At 34.9% G+C, this 23,133-nt stretch overlaps 3 protein-coding genes and 1 long non-coding RNA gene across 6 annotated transcripts; 2 read left to right on the forward strand and 2 right to left on the reverse strand.

Annotated features, from left to right (window-relative positions):
• The first annotated feature begins 2,753 nt into the window (after positions 1–2,753).
• LOC133859447 (uncharacterized) lies at positions 2,754–5,364 on the forward strand. Of its 3 annotated transcripts, none has more exons than XR_009898753.1 (5): positions 2,754–3,119; positions 4,182–4,360; positions 4,475–4,552; positions 4,780–4,902; positions 4,999–5,364. XR_009898753.1 is itself a non-coding variant. In XM_062294858.1 (5 exons), exons 1-4 carry the CDS (start codon positions 3,137–3,139, stop codon positions 4,792–4,794), a joined length of 309 nt encoding a protein of 102 aa, XP_062150842.1. In that variant the 5' UTR covers positions 3,112–3,136; the 3' UTR covers positions 4,795–4,902; positions 4,999–5,364. The 3 variants fall into 3 exon arrangements, 1 of the variants encoding a protein (XP_062150842.1); XR_009898752.1 differs by having other exon boundaries at positions 3,106–3,240; XM_062294858.1 differs by having other exon boundaries at positions 3,112–3,240; positions 4,182–4,293.
• A 513-nt stretch (positions 5,365–5,877) lies between these two features.
• LOC133859470 (uncharacterized) lies at positions 5,878–8,402 on the reverse strand. Its single transcript, XR_009898757.1, has 2 exons — positions 8,005–8,402; positions 5,878–6,308 (listed from the first exon to the last, which is right to left on the reverse strand). It is a non-coding gene; the product is annotated as an uncharacterized LOC133859470 (long non-coding RNA).
• Positions 8,403–9,704: 1,302 nt separating this feature from the next.
• On the forward strand, positions 9,705–14,138 carry LOC133859476 (CYP enzymes assisting alcohol dehydrogenase-like). Its single transcript, XM_062294892.1, has 7 exons — positions 9,705–9,851; positions 10,021–10,163; positions 10,278–10,315; positions 10,426–10,828; positions 12,566–12,802; positions 13,221–13,379; positions 13,723–14,138. The coding sequence occupies exons 1-7, from the start codon at positions 9,815–9,817 to the stop codon at positions 13,831–13,833; spliced, it is 1,128 nt and encodes a 375-aa protein (XP_062150876.1). The 5' UTR covers positions 9,705–9,814; the 3' UTR covers positions 13,834–14,138.
• A 4,168-nt stretch (positions 14,139–18,306) lies between these two features.
• On the reverse strand, positions 18,307–22,467 carry LOC133859485 (uncharacterized). The gene is made up of 5 exons (XM_062294903.1): positions 22,338–22,467; positions 21,630–21,765; positions 19,891–19,984; positions 18,798–18,878; positions 18,307–18,675 (listed from the first exon to the last, which is right to left on the reverse strand). Exons 1-5 carry the CDS (start codon positions 22,369–22,371, stop codon positions 18,538–18,540), a joined length of 483 nt encoding a protein of 160 aa, XP_062150887.1. The 5' UTR covers positions 22,372–22,467; the 3' UTR covers positions 18,307–18,537.
• Positions 22,468–23,133: the final 666 nt, after the last annotated feature.

The raw sequence follows: 23,133 nt of genomic DNA on the forward strand, positions 1-23,133 counted from the left end.
TGCAGGAAAAAACAGATGGCCACGTGTATGAATACACATGCCAATATGGCCGCGTGTATTAATACACGTGCCCGACTGGACACGTGTATCTTTTACACGCGTCCAAGTGGCAGTGTGTATTTATTACACGTGGCCACTCGGACACATGTAATAAATGCACGTGGCCACTTGTTTTCCATGTTCAATCGGCCACGTTGTCATCATGACACGTGGTTAATTCACCGCGTGTCTACAGTAACCTCTACTGTAGACACGTGGCTGCAGCCTTGCAAATATGGGAGGGCCAAATTGAAAGAAAAAAAATTTGGGGGGCAAAACCAAAAAAGTAAACAAAATTAAGGGCAAAAGTTTATTTTACTTTATTATTATTATTTTTTTGGAAAAAATTTTGGGGCCTGGGGGCCCCCTGGCCCCCATGTAGGTCCGCCATTGACAACAACCGGGTGTACAGACACTTGTACCGGATATTGGAGACAAGCGTGTACTGGGTAGCATTATTTCTAAATCTGGCAGTGCACTAAAATGGGAAGGAAGAGGCGCTGAACATGTTCTTTAGGAAGTTTTTACAGTAGTTTTTAGACGGTCCTCTCACGGTCTCACCATTGCAGAAACCTGGATTTTTGGACGTAAAGAGAGCGACAAACTTAGTTGCACGGTTAGCGGTGAGAATGATATTATAGTTAGGGCTGTTAATCGTGGACACGACCAACGAATTTGATATGAAATTAAAAAGTTGAAGATTAAATTTAAAAGGTTCGGATCATAAAAGGATTGACCCGCTAAACCATTTTAATAAAAGGGTTATTAACAGGTCAACCCGTCTGACTTACGAGTGGACCCGTATACTAACACTTTTTAAAAAAATATATTACTAAAAAAATTAGATTTTACAGTTATCCCTATATTTCAAAAGTAACAAAACGCTAGTAATACACACATAAAACACAAGACATCCTCACTTTTATTACATTCGACTTTCAAGGTTTCACTTTTAATTTTCAAACTTTTCACTCATTTTCGTTACTTTCCAACTAGATTTTACTTTTGCTTGCAATGGGGGGAATTTTTTTATTGAGTGAAAGTAAAAAGTGACTGATGTGATATAAAATAAAAAGAATTTATATAGAAAAATGAAAAAAAATTGTATTGTAGTGGATATTTTTATTTAAATAATAATAAAAAATTGTTGATGTGATATAAAAAGTAAATAATGTTAAAAATATTTTGAAATTGATATTTTTTGGAAGATGTGAAAATAAAGGGAGGGGATTATTAAACAGGGCCTCTAACTAGTTTTTCATTGTGCTGCCTACGGGCTACGCACACGTCGCACAGTAACAAGCCTATCAAAAATAAGACAAATATCAATCAATTATCAATCTGAACGCCTGATCACCTCGACCTCCAGCCTTGTTTCACGCAGATACACACTCTCCTAGCTGAGAGTTCGAGTCTTCGAGACTCTTTTCTTCAGTCTTCTCTAGTTCTCCTTTACACTTTCATTTCATCTAGCTTTTTCTTTGTTATTTCTTGCAGATGGAGCAAAACTCAGATGGTAAGCCGGGAAAAATTGATCGCAAGGAAACTCTCCCTCTCTTTCGCCGTGACTCAGCACTTCTGTGGCATCGTGGGTGTCTTTGGCTGTTTGTCCTAACAAGTTATTTTTTTGCAATATTGATATAACATTTCCATGACAAAGATAATCACTGATAGTTGGCTCTTTATAGCCATTTTTTGTGTTGAAACAATGAAACATGAAAACAATAGCTTATCTTTTTTAGTTTATATTTGTCTTTTTTTTTTTTAATTATTATTATTATTATTATTTTATTATATAATGGGTCAAACGTGTTGTGTCGTGTCAACCCATTATTTAAGTGGGTCGTGTTAGGGTCGAAGGACTAACCATTTTAACTAAACATGTTGTATTAGGGTTGATTCTTAAAGGGTTGGCGGGTTAAACGGGTCGTATCAACTCGTTTTGGCAGTCCAATGATAGCTGGATTTTTGTTTTCCTTTTCGGGTTTTCGAAAATGTGGGCCTAAGTTTCTTCGCTTTTTATGGTTTGGTCTGGTCGACTGTTTCTTTCGGTGAGAACACGTTGGCGGAGGAGAGGATTCTGAAGGAAGAGGACAATGACGTGGCGGGATTGGTTGTGGGGAGAAGGTTGTTGAAACTGTACGTGTTTTGGCATTTAAATGAAACAGTGTATTTTGAATAAAAGAAAATGTGATTTTGGAAATTGGGCTTTAAAAGGTCACGTTCAAGGCACATGACTTCTTTTCCGTAACTTTTGATGGACTAAGTGGATGAAAGGTCCAAATTGACATAAGTGGTAAACGTAAAGGGGGTTATTTACCAATTTTTAAACATTGTGCGTCAGATCGCCAATAAATTGATACATCAAGGGATAAAGTGTAATTTAATTTTATTTTTATTTTTTCTTTCCGGGTCCCAGTTTGAAAAGAGCCAGTAATACCCCTTTTCTTTTTATGTGGGATGTCCCTCACTACATGCAGCGCCCGTTTTAGGGCGCATATGAGATTCATATCTGCTTTTATTTTTTATTATTTTTTTTTGACTTTTGACTTTTGACTTTTCTTTTTTTGTTTTGAAAGGCAGACCGTGTCTTTTTTGCCCTTTTTGCCATGAGAAATGATTCTCGTACACAATTGTTACAACAATTCTACAACAGCTTACGTGGAAAGTAAGCTTTTAATCCTTTTTTTGAATTTTTTTAATATCACAGTGAGCTTCCGTCAAAACCGGTTGGGGGGAAATGAAAAATTTCATTTCCCCCCAACGCTGAACGCACCCTCCCTCTCTCTCTCTGAATTCTCTCCGTACAGTCCCCGTCCCAAATCGGCCTCCGGCGTCCGTCCCCGGTCCTTCACCGGAGTTATCCTCCTCCGTCCGTCGGAAACTGCCGCCCCCAGCCCCTCTCTCTCTCCCGCTCGCTCCGGACCGCCGCCCGCAGCCCTCTCTGTCTCTGGCCGGATCTGCCTGCTCCGTCCGTCGGAAACTGCCGCCCGTAGCCCCTCTCTCTCGCCCGCTCGCTCCGGTTTCGGTCGTCCCTGTCCCTGTCCCTGTCCCTCCGCTAGAGCAGGGTAAAAAACAAGGTGAAATAACAATCTTTATGCGTTTATCTGCTCTGTGTGTAGTGGGCTTACGCTTCTCTGTCCCAACGATATATTCCACAAATTTTTCATCTTTCGATTTGGGTTTTCAACAAGTTTGCAGGTAAGCTTCGATTCCTCTTCTTAACTCTTTCTTATATCCTTCGATTTGGTGCTTCTGTGCAAACCCCAATTAGTTGTACCCTCCCGTCTCATTTTTGTTTTAAATGTTGCAACAACTGATCATGATGTGAAGCTCTGGATGTATTCTAGTATCTCGAAATTGTTTTAGCGGTGTTATGAATTGTTTTTACCGTCAAAATGACATTATCTGCGTTTGGTAGTGTTTTGTGGGGATATACCGAACTAATATGCATTGTTAATAGTCCTGAGTGGCTTGCTCGATATGTATTATTTCAAGATTTTTATTATATATTTATCTTTTTAGACTGTAAAATGGAAGACAACTTCGTAGAAAAGTAATTTTGTTTCTTAATGGTGGTTCTTTTGAGTTTCATAATTTACCTGTTAGTAACTTTTGTTAAAGTTGGAGATAGAATTCACTGGTTTTTAGTGGTTGCTATATAATAGTATATTCTTTTGGAGGATTGTCCTTGGGGGGGGATGGGGTTTTTGGATGTGTTTGAGAAACAGTTGGAATTGTATGCAAGGAAAATTTTATGATTTGGAAACCAGAGTTACAGACAATGGAAAAAAGGCTCTTGTTTTTGTGCATTATAGGGAAAAGATTCCTGTCAAATTCCTTGGAGGAGTGAAAGAGTGATTTGTTTTTAATGCACAAGAAAAAAAAAATTGCTTGATAAACCCTTTGAATGACATTTGAATTTGTAAAGCTGTTTTGTAGTGTTTAGATCAACTTTGTTGCAAAGTTTCTGTACGTTTTTTATATTTCTTTTTATAGTCAGTTCAAAACCAGGAATTTTCTCATTTTTAGATCCTTACAGTCATAATCTTTTAGAACTTTTGAGTTGTGTCTTTGATTTCTCTTTTTAATCTTGATTTTGAGAAGTGGTTGGGGATTCATGGGTCTTGCCCTGTTTGCAGGTACAAGATGCCTGTTTGCAGCTTGGACAGAGTTCATTGGAACTGCTACTGCTTCTCCACCAGTTTCAGTAGATGTTGCCAGGCAGGTTCCAGTAGATGTTGCGGGCAGATGGTCAAAACACTGGGAACTTTGTTCATTATGCATTTGATTTTATAGCTTTTAGATTCTGAATTAATTGGTAGTTTACTTGTTCTTTTCAGTTTTCTTGCATTTGATTTTTTGTAGCTTTCTTGCATTTGATTTTTTCACATTAATGTATCCCAAGTTTGTTTTGTTCATTATGCATTTTCAGAAAACAATGGCAGAAGGCAAAGATTACTGTGAGCGTAAATTCAACTTGCTGAGATCTATCTTTGATCAACTTGTTGAGGTATGTTCCCAGTATATATGATACTTTATATATATATATATATATAATAGCAGTTTCTACTCAAACCTTTGCCATAACCTACATATTGTAAATCCGTAGGAGCCTAAGGTATGCAATATAAAATCAGAATTCTGTCTCTTGTGTCCAGCATAAGCCATGATTGATGTATACGTTAGATATATCATCTTTACGTCTTGCGGATGACTGCTTGTTTGGTTATATGATAGGATGCTTGTCTATGAGTATGTAAGCAATGGGAATTTGGAGCAGTGGCTTCATGGGGATGTAAGGCCTTGCAGCCCTCCTACTTGGGAGATTCGGATGAATATCATCCTTGGAACAGCAAAAGGGTATGATCCAAATCACTCACATCTGAGCCTTATTTTTTCATATTCATTCATTTCCCTGCATCTCATCCATTGCATTGTTTCACTGGCCTCATGCAGGCTAGCTTACCTTCACGAGGGACTGGAACCCAAAGTTGTTCACCGCGATATAAAATCGAGTAACATTTTAGTTGATAAGCTGTGGAATGCAAAGGTTTCAGATTTTGGCCTTGCCAAGCTCCTCGGCTCAGAGAGTAGCTACATTACAACCCGTGTCATGGGAACATTTGGGTATGTAGGGCTGTGTCTATATATGAGTCTGCGTGCCAGTGTGGCTAAAGAGGCAACAACAGTCATGTAGGGCTGTGTCTATATATGTTCCCATGTTGCTTTTTTAATTAAAAAGCCAAGAATTTTCAGGTCAACTTAGTTGAGTGGCTTAAGAATATGGTCGCTAACAGAAATCCAGAAGATTTTTTTTGTTTTTGTTTATTCTTGTCAATTTTTTTGTTTGTGAATGGTGTTCAAAATGAGACGTATTGTTGGGACTCTTGTTGGAATGCAAGCATTTGTATGTTACAGCTAGAATGGACATCAATATCACAAATCAACCAAGCAAAGAAATGAGAAAAGGAAAAAGGAAAAAGAGAAAATTACAAGAATTTCTATATATATATCCTCCAAATTTAACGGTATTTCCCAATATCAGAAAAAGCTTTATGACAGATACATTGGCAAACTCTTTTACATCAGGACCTAAACACACCTAAGTGGCACTAAACCCAAAAGCAGTTCATCACATTGAGAAGTCTCATCTCCTAGTGAGAGCTGCATCTTCTAGTGAATGCTTGACGACTTGTAAGATGACCCTTTACACGATTTTGGTAGCAAATAGATTTTTAACCAACACAACAGTAACTCACCATTCAGTTGAGCAATCAAGAAGAAATGTAAACTGACCACAACAATCGATAACCACTTTTTAACAAGGCACAAAACTGCACAATCACATAGTAACTACTGTACTGAAATTTTCAAATTTACACACTCGAAACAAGGCCTTACAATTTCATGCTTTTCCTTGCTTTCTAAATAGCATTTGAGTGGGACAGTTTCAAACACTAAAATACAGAAGGCAAAATAATACATGCCAGTTGTGGCTTAACTAATACATGCCATATGGAAAGCTATGAACAGATTGTTATAAACAGTATAAGCTCCCAATTTGGAAGAAGAATCCTTGTCATTAGCTAAGACTACATTAAACAATTCCGCCATCAGAGCTGCTGCAGACTTGATTTGGAAGGACAGCACTTCCGAAGTCTCCATCTAAGCTCATTTGCTGGACTTCTTGAAGGGACAGGATCTTGATGCAGCACCTTCGGCAAGGTGCATCCACCACCAACTACAATACCTTCCTCAACAGCAGCCTGAAAATCATTCAAATTGTAAAAAACATTGATGCTGCATTGGTGGTAGCAAAAAACCTAACAATACAAGAAAAATAACCATAAAGATATCAATAAAAGGAACTTCAAGATACGAGCAAGGGCAACAACAACAAAATTAACTTGGATAAGTAAAATGCGCAAAGGCTATTAGCTACAAAAATAAATTAACTTGGATAAATACTCTCAACAATCACCATTGTATGGTCAGATTACTGCTTAATATTTACTGCTCACACATGAATATCATTGCTGGACCAACTGCAACCATAAAAATAAAGCAATTTCATGAAGATCCACCATAAAAATTTTCAAGTCGAGATACATAGCCAAATAATTAAGCCATAATTATAAAGCATCCCAATCCTCATCAATGGTCATTGTATATGTATTTACCAACAAAAAATCACAAACTTGCAAGAAGCAGTACCTACCTTTAAGAGAGAAATACTAGAACAAGAACAGTCGTTGCAGAAGTTATCGAATTGTTTACTTATCAAAAAAAAAAGTTTAATATTTACCATGAAAACAACTATTAAAGCAAGATGATCTGTTGACAATTTTAGAAATCTAGATTTGATTGAAGCATCTAGGAGGCAACATGCAACTGTTGTCCTGCAAGCAATAGTATACAAATAAAGAATTCAACGGAACAACTAGTTGATTGATTGCAGATAAATCAGAATTAGATAAAAGTTTCCGCAAAACTATTAGCTAAACGCTTTAAACTTTCTTCACTATTAACTCAGTGCCTTAAAACATCAATACAAAAGAAAGTCAAGAGCTAAATAGAAAAGATGAGATCAAAAAAGGGTAAAAACACGGCATAAAAAGAAATGGTAATCTTCTAGCTCATTGCAATTTGATTTCTTGCATTCTAAGTTAGTAAACTGAGACAAAACAAAACAAAAAGGAAAAAAAAAAAAAAACAGGGATATAAATGGACTACCACAACAGAAATCAAAGATTGAGAACATGTTAAGAGCATCTCCAATAGCTAAAATACCAAGTGAAAAAATACAAATTTCTATGTTAGAAAATGTTTTTCTATACACACTCCAACAATTATCTATTCTACTCTCTGTTTTATTTAAATATTATTTTTCAGAGTTTTTTTTTTTTTTTTTTTTTTTTGTAAAGAATAAGAGAAAGAAAGAATCAATATTTCATTGATGGAGTATTGGAGTGGCTATTCCTGTAGCACAAAAGGTATTTTGGTTAGTCCGGAGAAATATGGCTGATACTAGTTTAGTCTGCTTAAGATGCTTACATTGCAATTGTTCTTTCAATCAAAGATACAAACTATACTAAAAGAGATTCTAAAGTTTCATTTCAAAAAGGCTTTTGAAACTAGAAACAACATCTATTTCCAACACCACCTCCTATTGATAATAATTTTCATTGATAAATCCTTATTTATTTTTTCTCTCTGTCCCAATCACGCAAGCGAATAAGCTCTAGCAAAGGAGATATAAAAAGAAGTGAAAGAGTTGAAAGGTCATCAAACTTATAATGAATCAAAAACAAGACAACCCCACAATAGCAAAACAGCCAAACTCGATGATCAACAAATGAACAAAAAATTCAATAGAGAAGATAAAACTAAAAAATAGTAATATTGATAGAAACTCACAGCCCACAAAGGAAAAGTGGGAGATCTGCCAGTGACAACGAGTACCTTTTTTAGCGTCGACGGATACAGATCCGGCCGCCAAATCCGCCGGAAACAGAACGCCGGTGAAGGATGGCCCGGTGGAGGGTGGCCGACCACCAAGACAGAAGCCGACCGCCGAGAGGGTCGGTCACGACCGGTGAGTGAGCGAGCGAGCGGGAGACCAGCGGCGGTTTCGGACGGAGGAGACCGACCGCCAGTGAAGCGGCGCCGGGAAGGGGAAGACCAGCGGCAGCAACGGTAGTTGGAGAGAGAGAGAGAGAGAGAGAGAGAGAGAGAGAGAGAGAGAGAGAGAGAGAGAGAGAGAGAGAGAGAGAGCTGCGTTGGAGGGGAAATGAAAATTTCAATCCCCTCCAACCAGTTTTCAAACCCAAAAGAAAAGAAAAGAAAAAACAAAAATAATAAAAAATTACTTTCCACGTAAGCCTGTTGTATCGTTGTTGTAAGTTTTGTGTACGAGAATCATTTCTCTTTTGCCATGTCTTTAACTTTCTTTCTTTTTTCTTTTCCTTTTTGGTTTAAATGGCCGTTTGAAAAAAAAGCATCCTCCACCTTTTGCGTTTCCTGTATTGTTTTCAATGTCTTGTGGGCAATTTTCTCTTTACCAGAATAACTGCACTTAATTTATTATTTTATTTTATACACAATTGCATTATCAATTTTTTTTTTTCCTATTTTCTTTTCTATGGACTTTAAAAATATTCTCTTTCATTTTTAAGGACATTAAATTAACTTCAATCAATTATTTATTCAAATTTTATACTATAATTATTAAATAATGTCCCAAACATTACATATATCAACATTATCGAATAGTTGTAAGATAAAAATGTAGTTTATAGCTAAAATTGTAACACCCCGGTCCCATATTGGGAAGAGATGAATAGTTCACAGAGTGAGTAGTTTATAAAGATAATCATGGGTGTTAAGTCCCACATTGCCTAGTTACTAGGTGAAACTGGGCTTTATAATGGATTCTTGGAAAAGCTTCAAATTGACTAGTCCTTTTGGAGTGGTAGCGCAGATGTGGCTTGCGCTTTTCCTTGGGTCGTTACAAATGGTATCAGAGCCACCTAGTAACGCCAGGTTATGTGGTACTGGAGCACCGCATGACATGGCCCTGACGGGGACGTCAGGGGTTTAAGGGGGGGAGTTTGTAACACCCCGGTCCCATATTGGGAAGAGATGAATAGTTCACAGAGTGAGTAGTTTATAAAGATACTCATGGGTGTTAAGTCCCACATTGCCTAGTTACTAAGTGAAACTGGGCTTTATAATGAATTCTTGGAAAAGCTTCAAATTGATTAATCATTTTGGGGTGATAGTGCAGATTTGGCTAGCGCTTTTCCTTGGGTCGTTACAAAAATACTCTTTCACAGTTTCACTTATTATGTTATTGAGTAAAAGTAATGTTATTTAATAGATTACGACATAACGGTTATATATAACTGGATGACATGATATTGAAAATCAACAAATACTTATTCAATAGTTAATTTTCACTGTTACATTATTAAATTGTATAACAATCATATAAAAGTATGCTTTATGTTATTTACCCTACCACTACTCGACTATACCTAGCTAGTGTTGGTCCCTTCATGGAATAGATTGATTAGCCATGTCTTATTTATTTATTTATTTTATATAAAAATAAAAACCAATAATAATTGATCACACTGTCCAATAAAATACGGACTTGGTACATATCATTAGTCTTACAATCTAACTCTTAAGCTATTATTTAAGAGGAACTAGCTAGAGACACAAAGAGTGCCCAAGGCTTCCATTTTTGATAACTTTGGGTAGCAAGGCAATGTCGAAGAGCGTCTCACAGGTCATAACATGCAAAGGTATGCCTGTATTAATTAGCTTTTATATATACGTGGATTTGCATAAAATATATGCCTCTATTTTAAATCACTACTATTTTTTAAAAAATAAAAAATAAAAAATTCTCTCTCTGTGTCTGATCTGTGATCTCCCTCGTTTTCCCGGCCCGTTGATGGGTGGTGGTGGCAGCGGCGGTGTGTTGGGGAATTGAGGAACCGGTGAAGTTGGAGGAGATACAAGTAGAGCCGCCAAAATCATCTGAAGTTCGCGTCAAAATCCTATATGCTAGTTTGTGTCACACGGACATCTTATGCATCAAAGGCTTCCCAATTGTTAGTATATATATATATATATTCCTCCCTTGATGAACTTAATTTGTTTCATGCCTTTTCGGGACAGAGGCCGGGTTTGATGCTCTTTGCTTGTTCTTCTTCTTCTTCTAACAGCCTCTTTTCCCTCGAGTTCTAGGACACGAAGGTGTTGGGTAAGCAGTAATTAAGCTCGATCTCTTATTGAAGTTTCTTAAATAATTACCAAAAATTAATTATGAAAAACTAGTTGATCGAAAGAAAGAAATTATTGCAATTATTGCAGTGTGGTAGAGAGCGTCGGAGAGGAAGTAAGAGATCTGAAAGAAGGAGATTTTGTCATTCCAACCTACGTTGGCGAGTGCAAAGAGTGTGTGAATTGTTTGTCGGGAAAGACCAACCTGTGCCTCAAATACCCTGTGCCATTAACCGGTCTGATGCCCGACGACACTTCAAGAATGTCGGTGAAAGGCAAGACGCTTTACCAAGTTTCTAGTTGCTCCACATGGTCGGAGTACATGGTTGTCGACGCTAATTACGTTGCCAAGCTTGATCCGAGTATAGCTCTACCTCATGCTAGCTTCCTCTCCTGTGGATTTTCCACCGGATTTGGGGGTGCGTGGAAGGAAGCTGCGATTGAAAAAGGATCAACGGTCGCTGTTCTTGGCCTCGGAGCCGTTGGATTAGGGGTACGTATGCCTTTTGGTCTTATCAATGTTTGTATTTATTACTGTCAAATCAGTTTTTAAAAACATTTAAACCAAAAGTTCCTTGACCATATATACTATGTTTATGTTTGATAAGAGAGTGTGAATTGGCTTCTTTTTTCTTTCTTTTTTCTTCGTTCCTTTTTAATTTTTAGTAGGAATGAGGAATGATAGATGTAATATATAGTAAAAAAAATTGTAATAAAAAGTGAAAAACTTTTGTATTATAGTTTTTTTTTTTTAAATTTAAATTGTAATAAAAAAATTATTGATGTGATATAAAATTAAAATGTTTTGAAATTGATTATTTTTTAATAAAATGAAAATAAAATGTGAGAATTTTATCTCACTTGCCAAACAAGCCCTAAATATAGGCCTATATAGTCTCCTACGATTCGAGTTGCCGACAAGTATCTCAATATGGATATGAAAAATGTTACATGTGCTTAAATTTTTACAAAGAGAGCTTTACTAAAATGATGTGAACTTTATTCATCGGTACTCGTAGTATTTTTTTTATTAATTATTTTGATCATCTCTAATAAATAAGGTTTATATTAATTAGTAAGACTCTCTTTGTAAAAATTTAAATACGTGTAATATTTCTCATTATAAAATATACACAAATGACATCAGCACTCGCTCTGAGCTCAAGTAGCAAAGGATTGAGTGGCCAAAAAAAAAAAAAAAAGAGTAGCAAAGTATTGGGTGATTTTGGATGTATAATAACTCGTAAGTTCAAAGCAAATAAATCAAATAATACTATTAAATGTTTTTCATGGTAAAACAGATATGGTCTCAAAGTTTTCAGATTCTATTTCCAGTACCGTAAGTAATACGAGGAGTCGACTTTTATAAGAGAGTAAAGCTTTTTTTTCTTTTTCTTTTTTCTTTTTTTTTTTTTTTAAAAAAAAAAATACTTTTGTTTTCTCTTCTTAAAATAAAAATATTTACAAGCAATTCAAATAAAGACTTTGTTAAACATAAAAACATGTTTCACATTTGTGTCACGTTGTAACACTTTTTCAAACCAAACACAAAAGACACTCATTTTGACTCTTTAAAGCATTAACACACAACATACATAAAAGACTCTTTAAAACATAACAAGATTTTTTTTTTTTCACATTTATGTCACATTATAACACCTTTTCAAACCAAACACCAAAAAAAAAAAAAAAAAAAAACTTATTAAAATACATTAACAAATAAACTTTAATTTTTCAGAAATCTAGGCCTTTAAAATAGAATGAGATATTAAGAACTCTACAATTGCAATTGTAAGAGGCTCCTTGTGTGGATCCCTAATTGAGAGGGCTCTTAATGGAGCTCAATCAGAGATCCTCTCAATTGACTATCCCGGCCCTTAAGACATGCAATTTTGAGAAATTCTTCATCAAGATCCCCAATTGAGAGGCTCTTGACGGGGTCTAAATGGAAATCCCCTGGGGCAGGTAATTGAGAGAGGCTCTTAATGGGGAGCCTTATTTACCCAGATAATTGAGTTCTATCGAGAACCTTTAACAATTATAAGGGATTTCTTACCATCCGAACAAGAAAATTGTAAGGGGTCCAAATTCTTGTAAAATCAGATTCAATCTTGAGATTATTACTAGTTGGATTGCTGTGTGTCTTTGTTTTCCTCTTGTACTTCCTCTTTATAAACAATGGTGGATCGAGGAAGTTGGAAGATTGTATATATGTCCTTGTAAATTGCAGGTCATAGAGGGGGCTAGAATACAAGGGGCAGCAAAGATAATTGGCATTGACAAAAATGAGAGAAAAAAAATAAAGGGAAAAGCTTTTGGAATGACTGATTTTATAAACCCTGATGAATCTGGCAAGTCCATTTCTGAGCTTGTCAAAGAGGTAACCGGTGGAATGGGTGTCGATTATTGCTTCGAGTGTACCGGTATCGCACCCATCATCAATGAAGCTCTCCTAGCCACAAAAATGGTATGCAAATATTCGTCTTAGAGTTGGCTTGGTTGTGCAATTTTACACTCTGAAAGTACGTTTTTAAACAAAATTGCAAAAATTACTTTATTTGATACTGCGCTTAAAAAAATGGCGGCTTAAAAACGTGAAAAAAATAAAAATAAAAAAATTTCACATTTTCAAATCGCAGGCAATGTGATGCATTTTTAACAATGCATGATGTAAAAGTTAAATTATGATTTTAAAGATTAAACGACGATTTTACCGATCATTTAACACGTTTTTAAAAATAGTGTTTTCAGTGACAGCGTTTTAAATTTACTATTTTTCAAATAGCACTTTTAGAAACCATTAAACAAATGCACCCTTAATGAATTTATTTATTTATCAATTTATTTATTTTTAACCTACCTTATTTGCTGATGATGGTTATCAGGGAAAAGGACAAACGTTAGTAATTGGCACAGGAACTCATTCGACAGTGGAGATTAATTTCCTTCCCCTCTTGTTTGGTGGAAATTTGAAGGGATCCATTTTTGGAGGGATCAAAGCCAAAACTGACCTTCCTTTTATAATCGACAAATGCAAAAATAAGGTGAATCCTTGTATGTGAAAAGAAAAAAATAGTTCTACGTGCAACATGCAATTTTGCTATATTTCACTTTACAAATGAATGTGGTGTTAAATAATCTTTTATCCCCAAAAAAAAAAAACTTGAAAAACTGAAGGAAATGATGATTAACGTGTGAAATATTTTAATTAAAAATGGAAATAAACTAAAGAGTTAGTCATCAATCACCTCTTATTTCTATTCAAACAAAAGTTTATAAACTTTACATTTAATCCAAAAGTTTAAAAAGTGATAGAAAATAATGAATCATGCTGAATTCTGAAAGGTAGAACTCTTGAAAAGCTTGTGTATTTTATATATTCCACAGGAAATCCCACTTGAAGAACTTTTGACTCACGAAGTTTCACTGGAAGACGTCGATAAAGCGTTTGAACTAATGAAGCAACTTGATTGTGTGAAGGTCCTCATCAAGCTATGATTAATCCTAGCAATGACACGCACGGGCGCTGGATGCCTTGCTGTCGGATGCCTTTGCTCGGCAGGCCATTGGAGTTGCTGATTTTTGAGTTTTTTTTTTTTTTTTTGTTTTATTTTGTTGCTTGGGTTTTAGTCTCCCTTTAGGAGAGACACTTGTATCTGAATTTCAGTTGATGCCTATCTTTTCTGCAATCTCAAATTTGGACTATTGGACTATTTCAGTGCTTCTACCGCTTCAATTATCTTCAATTAGTTGTTGTTGTTCATAAGTAGAATTACAGATGGGCTTGCTTTACTTTGTACCCTTTTAACTTTTTTAACCGCCTTGTGCGGCCCTTTGAGAGTACCGGGTTACTCGTTTGACCAATTTCCTACATTTTGTATTTATCTCAGCATTGTTTTAGTTTGGTTTTGGTTTATTGTTAGGGAGCCCGCTCCTTTTTTATTTATAGGACCATCCACTTTTTTTTCATTTTTGGATCAAAAGTAGGAAGGATCCTCCATTCCTCCTTTGTAACCCTTTCTCTTGTTCAATTAAAAAAAAAAAAAAAAAAAAAAAAAAAAAAAAAAAATTCCTACCAATGACAAAGAGATATATATATCGTTTCTTTCAACTTTCAAGTTTGTTTAAAAATTTTCTCGTACGTACCTTCACTTGTACGAGCATTATAAATCCATAAAATATAGGAACGTTTTAGCTACTAAGATTTTTCCTTTTAAATTGTTGGCATCAAAACCAATTTTTTCTTTTAGAGATTATTTTCACCTGCCTCCGCATCCAAAATATTAAAAGAGAAATTGGGTGGAAGCGTTGAAAATTGTCTTTGTCAGATATGAGAGAAATTGAGGCCCCGTTTGAAATCCCCTTTCCCTTTCCCTTTCCTTTGGAATTTTTTTTTAATGATTAAAAAATAAGATTGATGTGATATAAAGTTGAAATAATTTATATGAAAAAGTGAGAAAAATTTGTATTGTAGTGAATTTTTTTATTTAAAAAGTAATAAAAAAAGTGTTGATGTGATATAAAAAGTGAAAAAAGTAAAAATATTTTGAAATTGATATTTTTTGGGAGAAGTGAAGGGAAGGGGAGGGAAGGGGAATGGGGATTTCAAACAAGGAGCCCAAGTAGCAAGACCAAGATCAATCATTCGCCTGCTGTGGGACGAAGCCCAAGTAGCAAGACCAAGATTCGAAAGCGACGACAGAGGGTTGACCTTCAACGAGTCAAACTATTGACTTTCAAGGGGCCGAACCGGCAGGATAAAGAGCGAGGTGGCAATTAAGACAATAAATTATCAATAAATTAAGAGTTAATGTTTTTTCTTTAGTAGATCTATCAGCAATTTTTATTCAAACGAGTTTACAAAGAGATTCATTGAGATCAAGAATGTATAGCAAGTAGTGTTCACAAATTCATGTGTTGCATCGACATTCTCGTGCGGCTACATATCATAATTAAGTTGCGCGGCCCCGCGGCCCTGCGGGTGCTCGTTGATTGGTCAAAAAAGCTAGAACGTGTATCATGCTATGATGCTATCATGTGTTACCCCGTGTATGTCTGCGTGTACTCCACTGGCCACTGCAATCATCAACAGTTGATTTGACAGAAAAGGGCAGGAAAAGGAAGGAACATGTGGAATACATTGGCAGGTCCTACCTAAGTGTTCGACTTTCTTTGGACTGCTCCAACAGGAAGAGCCCACCTGTACACTCACACATCTCTGCCCAATTAGACGGGATCTAGAATTATCGCCTAAAAGGAATGGTGAAGAGCCTTCCCCTTTATTAGGACATGATACTTTAAAAAAGTTTTTTTAAAAAAAAAAAAAAAAAAGTAAAATCGTGTGTATTATTAAATATATTAATTTTAAATTTTGAACATAAAGTAGACGGTATTTATTTCATTTGAAATAGAAATGATCTTATTTCGTTCTCCAATACCTCAATGAAATGTATTTCACTGGATTTGTGAATATAAAGCAAATCCTACCATCAATCTACTTCATTTTAAAATTACTCTTAAAATTACTATTAGATTTTAAATGGACCATTTTTAAGTTTTGATTCACTAATAATTTTAAAAGTTACATCACATTTGAGAAATTAAAAAAAGAAAAAAGAAAAAAAGACGAGTTCTATTTATAGCATTACTCTTTTTTCACTTTTTCCTCACAAAAAATTCGAATCTATTTATATCATATTAATTACCTCTTATTTTTATTCAAATGAAAAAACTTACAACAAATTTTTTTTACCAAACACACCCTAAGACCACTCCCAATGGCTTGTCTATTTCTCAATCTAAAATAGCTAACCAAAACCTACTTTATCTAGTTTAGTTAAAGGATTTTAAAAAGGTATTATTCATCCGATTATCTATTCTTAACTCTATATTATTTATTTATTCCTTTTTATTAATAAGTTGAAAGGTGAAATGTGAAAGAAAAAACAATAAAATAATTATAGATCTGTGACAAATGGAGGGAAAATCTATTATAGCTCTTGAATAGATAAGCCAATGGAGGACCTTTTTTGCACTTTCATTATCTATTCTAGCCAAAATAATTTTTACATAATTCACTGTGAGTGCTCTCAGTGTTTATTGAAATAACTCTTAAAGATTGACAATAACGTGACATTATCATTAACTTTTCTTTTTTATGAAATATTTATTATTTATTAACAGTAGGAATGTTGACACATCCTATAAAAATTATTATGGCTACATATTTGATAAGGCAAAAAATCCAAAAAAAAAAAAAAAAGTACCAAACTTTGATATCAAGCCAGTTGATTTTCACAAGCTCAAACCCTACATGTTTGGTTTCTGGACTCCATCGGAAACAACGCCGACAAAGGTCACCGCAATGATCAAGAGAGAGATTCCCATGATAATGATATTGCTGAACCTTTCATATCGATCAGCTTCTTCGTCATAAATTGCCATGAGGAGGTACAGAAAGATATGAGGGAAGGATCTTTCTGAGGGAAGGAAGAATGGTGTTCTAATTAAATTTGAGTGATAAACCTTCTTCCAAATTTGACCTTAAATAGCCAACCCATTAGATGATACTAACTACCAACTACCTATTTTTAGGCTAACATTGATACTTTTAGGTCAATGGCTGATGTCCTAAAACAAAGGGGGATTTTCTGAGTTTAGACGGTCAAGAGATCAATACCGTTAAGGAAATTTGAACCGTTACTGGAAAAGAGTTTATGTGAAATAAGTAATGCTACACATCATCCCCTTGTCATCCTTTTATCACCCCAAAATTGATGTGGCTCTTAAAATTACCATTGGATTTATGATAGATTACCATTGGATTTTGATCTAATGGCGATTTTAAGAGCCACATCAATTTTGGAGTGACAAAAGAAGGATAAGGGGATGATGTGTAGCATTACTCATGTGAAATTCAGCTATCCAAATAAAATTTGAGTTGCTCGACTATTTATCCAAGCAGTTGGATCTATATGAGCTCTTTTACAATAATTGTCCAATTATTTTAATTTGGTTTTTAAAGTCAAATGCATTAACAAACACTCTAGACACACAAAATATTGTTTTATAAATGAATAAAGAAACCATTTTCATCTTCTTCTTCTTTTTAAATGACAAGAAACTCCTCCTAAGCAGGGTCACTTCATGTACCCATCCCTGTTGGGCAAATCTCATACCTGTGCAACCCTCTCTCTCCGCACAAAGGTCACTTTTTTTTTTTTTTTTTCTCAATTCATGAAGCAAGGGTCAACATTCATCTTTAGCTTCTTGTGCCTATCGTTAGCTTCATACCTCAGTTTAAGATAAAGATGAAGCCAAACGGTGCTTATCTTTAGCAAGTTGGAGCTAGTCCAAATTGTGCTTAGCTTTAGCAGCATTACACGGTGCCAGCATACTCAAAGAGGCATGCGTCTGTTTCTGTTCATGTGCCAGCGCTGTGTGGTGCAAAACTGCCTCCACCAGTTTCAAGGATATTATTCATAGGAATGTACCAAACCAAACGTGCCCCTACTCTAAATAAAGCTTCTCTCCATTCAATAGCATCCTTCATAGTAACCGTCCATCGTTGACCATTATAATTGGTATATCAATATCCATTTATATAGAGCAATATTATCAGTGAATATCTAGAAATTTTATATAGACAACCAAATGACTGATATATAATTCTATGTAAACAAACATCCATTACAGAGACCTATCTATATTTCAGTCATTAACATTCTATCATAACATGATGCAGGCTAAAAACCTAATATGATTTTGGACACCATCTAAGCTTCAATGTGTCCAGAACCTAAGAATGAATACAGGCTTCATATAAACTATCAATGGGGCTACTTTAATTCAAAAAGTTATCCAAAAGACAAGGATAAACTTCAGAGAAGATATGCCATGGAACAGAAGATACAATGCTATCATCCAAAAGATCTCAAGGTTAAAGTAAGAAAAGAATATAACCGCACGACCTTAGTAATTCCATCGCAATCTCTAAATTATAATCCAAAACAGTTATGCTTTACTGTCAAAACTGACATTTAGGTATTTAAAGTCTTCAAACGACCTCCATTCAAAACAATGGCAAGACCACATAATTACATATCTAACTTCAAACATATATGTGATCTTTAATGATTTAAAACCAATAATCCAAGTACCTTTGACACCCAAAGATCATAATTAACCAATTGGAAAAAAATCTCACATGGTAGCTTCCACTTCAGGATCACTTTCAACTGGAACCACAGGAACATTGTTGTTACCCCTTAAACGTGAAGATACATTGTCAATGGCTGAATTGAGTTGGCTTATTTTTGCATTCAAGGTCTGTCGAGTCCTCTGCTCTCAAGGAAAAGAAACAAAAATAGTGTATTTAAAAAAAAAAAAAAAAAAAAAAAGAAAAAGAAAAAAGGTATTCAATTAGCAGGAAGCATTGCAAACAGTCATTAGCAAGTAATTACCTCTAAACCTTCATCATAATATATTGGTCTCTTGGCCCTCCGGAACCCATATTCATCTTCATTTAGCAGAGATCTTCTGATCTGCGCAACACAGAGCAGACAAGGATTAAATCTAAACTTAAAGCATGAATCAAAACCCCAATCAACGAAATAGACCAAACAAATCTTAAGCACAAAGGAAAATGTATTCCAATTGCCTCCCAGAGCAACAGAATGGATGATGCACAGATAATCCATTTTGCTTTAACGAAGTTGACATTGATATGCCACAATGGATCATTATGAGTAGACATACATACTCATTGACTTTGAAGATAAGTAAATTGCAACTTTACAACAATCTTTTTCATTCGTGAAGGGCTGGGGTCACTTTTGGATTAAGTGCAAACATGATAATCAAATTTGTAGTGAAGTGAGGGCAATCAACTTTTCCTGGGATAAAGTGAAAATTTGGAGTAGCATAGTTGTGTCTGTACGTACAGCTAGAGCATCGCTATAAAGACTTTTAGGACAAAATATATCACATTGAATGAAAGGTTTGTAAACTAAATAAACTATAGTAGTATCCTTCCATAGGTAACTAATAAAAGACTCATCACCATTAGGCATGGTATATCACAAGGAAACATTTACGCAAAATGATGTATAATTGCAATTGAAACAGTGTGCTTATCCATTCCCTTTATCTCATCTTCTTTATAAAGTAAAACAATAACCTTGATACATAGTTGGGAAGTAGTAAGATACTCTAACCTCTTAGATTGTATATGTCTAGCAAAATAACAATTAATATTAGTTAAATGATCAATTCATCATTAGCTTAAACTTTTTGAACAATGGTGATTTAACAATAACAATCAAAAAGCATGAGGACTCAACATCCCGTGTTTCATTTTGGATATGCAAGACACCACTAGGTTGCTAAGAGATGGTGCCAATTGTTCGCATAGCAATTTGCTTAAATCACAGACCCTTCCACATTACTTCAATAATGAGATTGTGTATGCTTGATATTCATCAATAGACCCATCAAAGTTATGGTTCATACATTGCCTCGATAATCATTAAATATAAAAGTAGGATATCCAATCACCTGAGGAGCAAAAACATAAGCTAAAGTTCCAAACACAGCACCACCTAGAAGAAAACCAGCAAGAAAATCACCACCACCCCCTCTGCTACCATCTCTGCATATATTTGAGAGAACAAAAGAAACACAGGACAAATAAATTTATAGTACAATCAGTGCATCAATTGATGAATGCTGCTTATATAACTAGCGAAAGGCTGCACCCAAACGAAAAAGAATACACCGCCTTGACATCAAGGTCAACCCGCTTAGGCCCCAACAGTCTCAGAAGAACATTATTATAGGAAATTCTGGCTGGATTGCAACGTCAAATTAGAAAGTTTCAATCAAAGCTTATATAACCTCGTGTTATGTCTTTCCTTTTTGCAATAAGAGTGAATCTAAAGAAATCAAGAAATCTCCCAAACGCAAACAAGGATTTATTGAGAAGTACATGAATGTGCAGCGGATATGAAACCCCTAAAAGAAGAATTCTGTAGTTTCTTTCTTCCTTGCTTTTACTTGATAAGCAAAAGTGACTAAGCAAGGTAAAGATGGTAAGCCAACCACAAAACTATCAAATCTTTCCACATTTTGACTGCTTAAAGCTTGGCTGATGAAAACTATTCAAAGTATTTACATAAAAAATTGGTAAATTCTCAATTGTCAAGATTTTAAATACTATATATCCAAGTACAACCATCCAAAATGTTCCTGCCAATTGATGCAGACAACAAAAGCCAAGCAAGCGCAAGCTTAGAGAAGAAATTTACAAGGATGCCTGGGGATGGGAATTGGGGACCTTACACAATCAAGTTTCTATAAGTCTGCATTTTATTTTGTTTCGTTCCCTCGCTATATCTTCCCATGCTGCTGGTTCAATTTAATTTGTATACTATTATGTTTTACCAAGTCAAGGGTGGGTGCTCTGGTAATTTTAAGAGTTATTGGACATGAGCCATTGTTGTAGTTTGTGAGTTCTTTCTTTTTATCTATTAATCTATTCAATTAAGGATATCAAGTGGCTTTAAAGCTTTGCTTTTGCTTCCATTCTTTCCCAAGCGTAATTGATAAAAGAACATGGTACTACATGCATATGCCTTAATTAGTTGATTTCTCAGCAATCAGATCTAATTTGTTGCCTGCATCCCAGATCTGAAAAAATATCCATGAATAGGTATTTCCCCATCTTCTTCCTTCTTCTCTATCTCTCTCTCTCTCTCTCTCTCTCTCTCTTTTGGTTGATCATTTGTCTGTTTTAAATTCCAGCAAGAAAGTCCAACAGAAAACCAATATTTTTCAATCTAAATAAGTCTATAAGCTTATCCTAATATTTTCCTTCAAATCACCCCCAAAGACCAACTGTAAGTGCTGAACTAGGAGGCCCTGTACAGACCTGAATGACAGCATTTGTAATGCACCTGATTTTCATAATATTCAACCAAATATACTTCTGTATCTTCCTACATTAATATCAGCTCTCTCCTGAATGTGTCCAAGCTCTCAAATGTTCTAAATTGAACAAATGATAACAGGTGCCTTTCTTACGAGCACATATATGAATATAGCTTATTCATAACTAGCTATTCAAGCTTGCATCAACTCTAACACAAAGGCAATCGGAAAGAGATGTGGGTCAGCTGACATTTGTCTACGTTATCACCACAGCATAAAACAACAATTGATATCACCCAGTATATATCTATATGCAATTTACATATATCAAAATCAAAGTTCACAGAGTGGAGTCCAGAATAACGTACTGGTATTCGGCACGAACAGATAGCTTGCGATTGCTCCCCACTCGGTTTGATTTCTTTTGTAATATCAGTTTGGGGGTTTTCCCAAATGAACTGGATTTTGTGGACCAAAGCTCACGCGCATTGAGTTGCGATCCGCCTACAAGAAATAGAAGCAATTATTTCCAAATTTCTCATCTAAATACAAAGTAATAGACTTATATAGAGAATACCCAATACGAAACAATCTCGAAGCAATTCATCCAAAAAAAAAGAAACAATCTCGAAGCTCATAGAAAACCAGCACAAAACCCCAATAATCACTTAGCATCACTGAAAGTAACCCTCTACTTGAGCATTAAAAAAAAAAAGAGGAAAAAACCCATTGTTTTTTAGGCGTGCATATATAGAACTCTGAACTTTCTTTTTTTTTTTTTTTTGATAAGTAGAACTCTGAACTTTACAGTATGAAGATCTTTTACTTCACATGTTTCTTATCAATTTATCACAAATTTAATGGATTATCATCACATAGGAATTGAAATGTTCGAATCCAATATTTTTAAGACTCAAGGAATTGAACCCAAAAGGAAAACAATCAACCGAAGGGTAATTGAGTTTTTTTTTTTTTTTTTTTTCTCGTTTTCTTTAATTTCCTCCTCGTTTCCTTAGCTTTCTCGGCAACCAAACAGTGATTTTTCACATGCATAACCGAAACCCAAGAAAAATTACCTGAAATGGAAACGGGAGCAAAACAGGTCGCCATGAGAGAGTGTGAGATCTAGTGAGCGAAGAAGGGGAAACGGAAATAGCCTGCCACGAAATAAGGAGGAAGAGGAATTGTTATATATACGGTTTTCAGTTATTTCCACAAATGCCCCTAAGCTTTGAGAGAAAGACATACATAGAAACCTTCAAACATAATACACTTCTTTCAATTTTTTATTTTTTATTTTTATTAAAAACTGATTTCAAACATAAAAATCATATAATATTATGCCTGAGTTTGCAATTTTAAAAAGTATAATTTTTAAATGTGTGATTTGAAAAAGTAATTTTAAAAAACACAATTAAGCGTATGGCATTTAAAATCGCAGGTTAGCTTTTAAAATTCTGCATTTTTCAAAAAAAATCCCTTGTTACCAATTTGAAAAAGCATATTTCTGCATTTTTAAATCACAATTTTTAAAAATAAAATTTTCAAACAATTCATTTTATGCGATTTCGTTTAAAATCGCATTTTTTGTTTATGAAATCGCAATTCCATACACATTCTAAGTCTTATTGTTAAAAAATGTGATTTTCGAAAATTTTATCATTAAATTTATGATTTTCAATTAAAAAATTATATAAGTCTTAAATAAGTTTCTGTTTACTAGAAATAAAAGTGATTATAAAGAGCTCTAATTGATTTTTGGCAAATTTAATATTAAACTACACTTGTGAGTTGTTAAAATGTAATTCCAGATCCGACCGAAGATCAATTTAGTGCATGCAATATGCATGGAGTCCTATGCAATCACTCAGG

This window comes from Alnus glutinosa, chromosome 1 (assembly GCF_958979055.1).
Source record: "Alnus glutinosa chromosome 1, dhAlnGlut1.1, whole genome shotgun sequence".
Classification (NCBI taxonomy): Eukaryota; Viridiplantae; Streptophyta; class Magnoliopsida; order Fagales; family Betulaceae; genus Alnus; species Alnus glutinosa.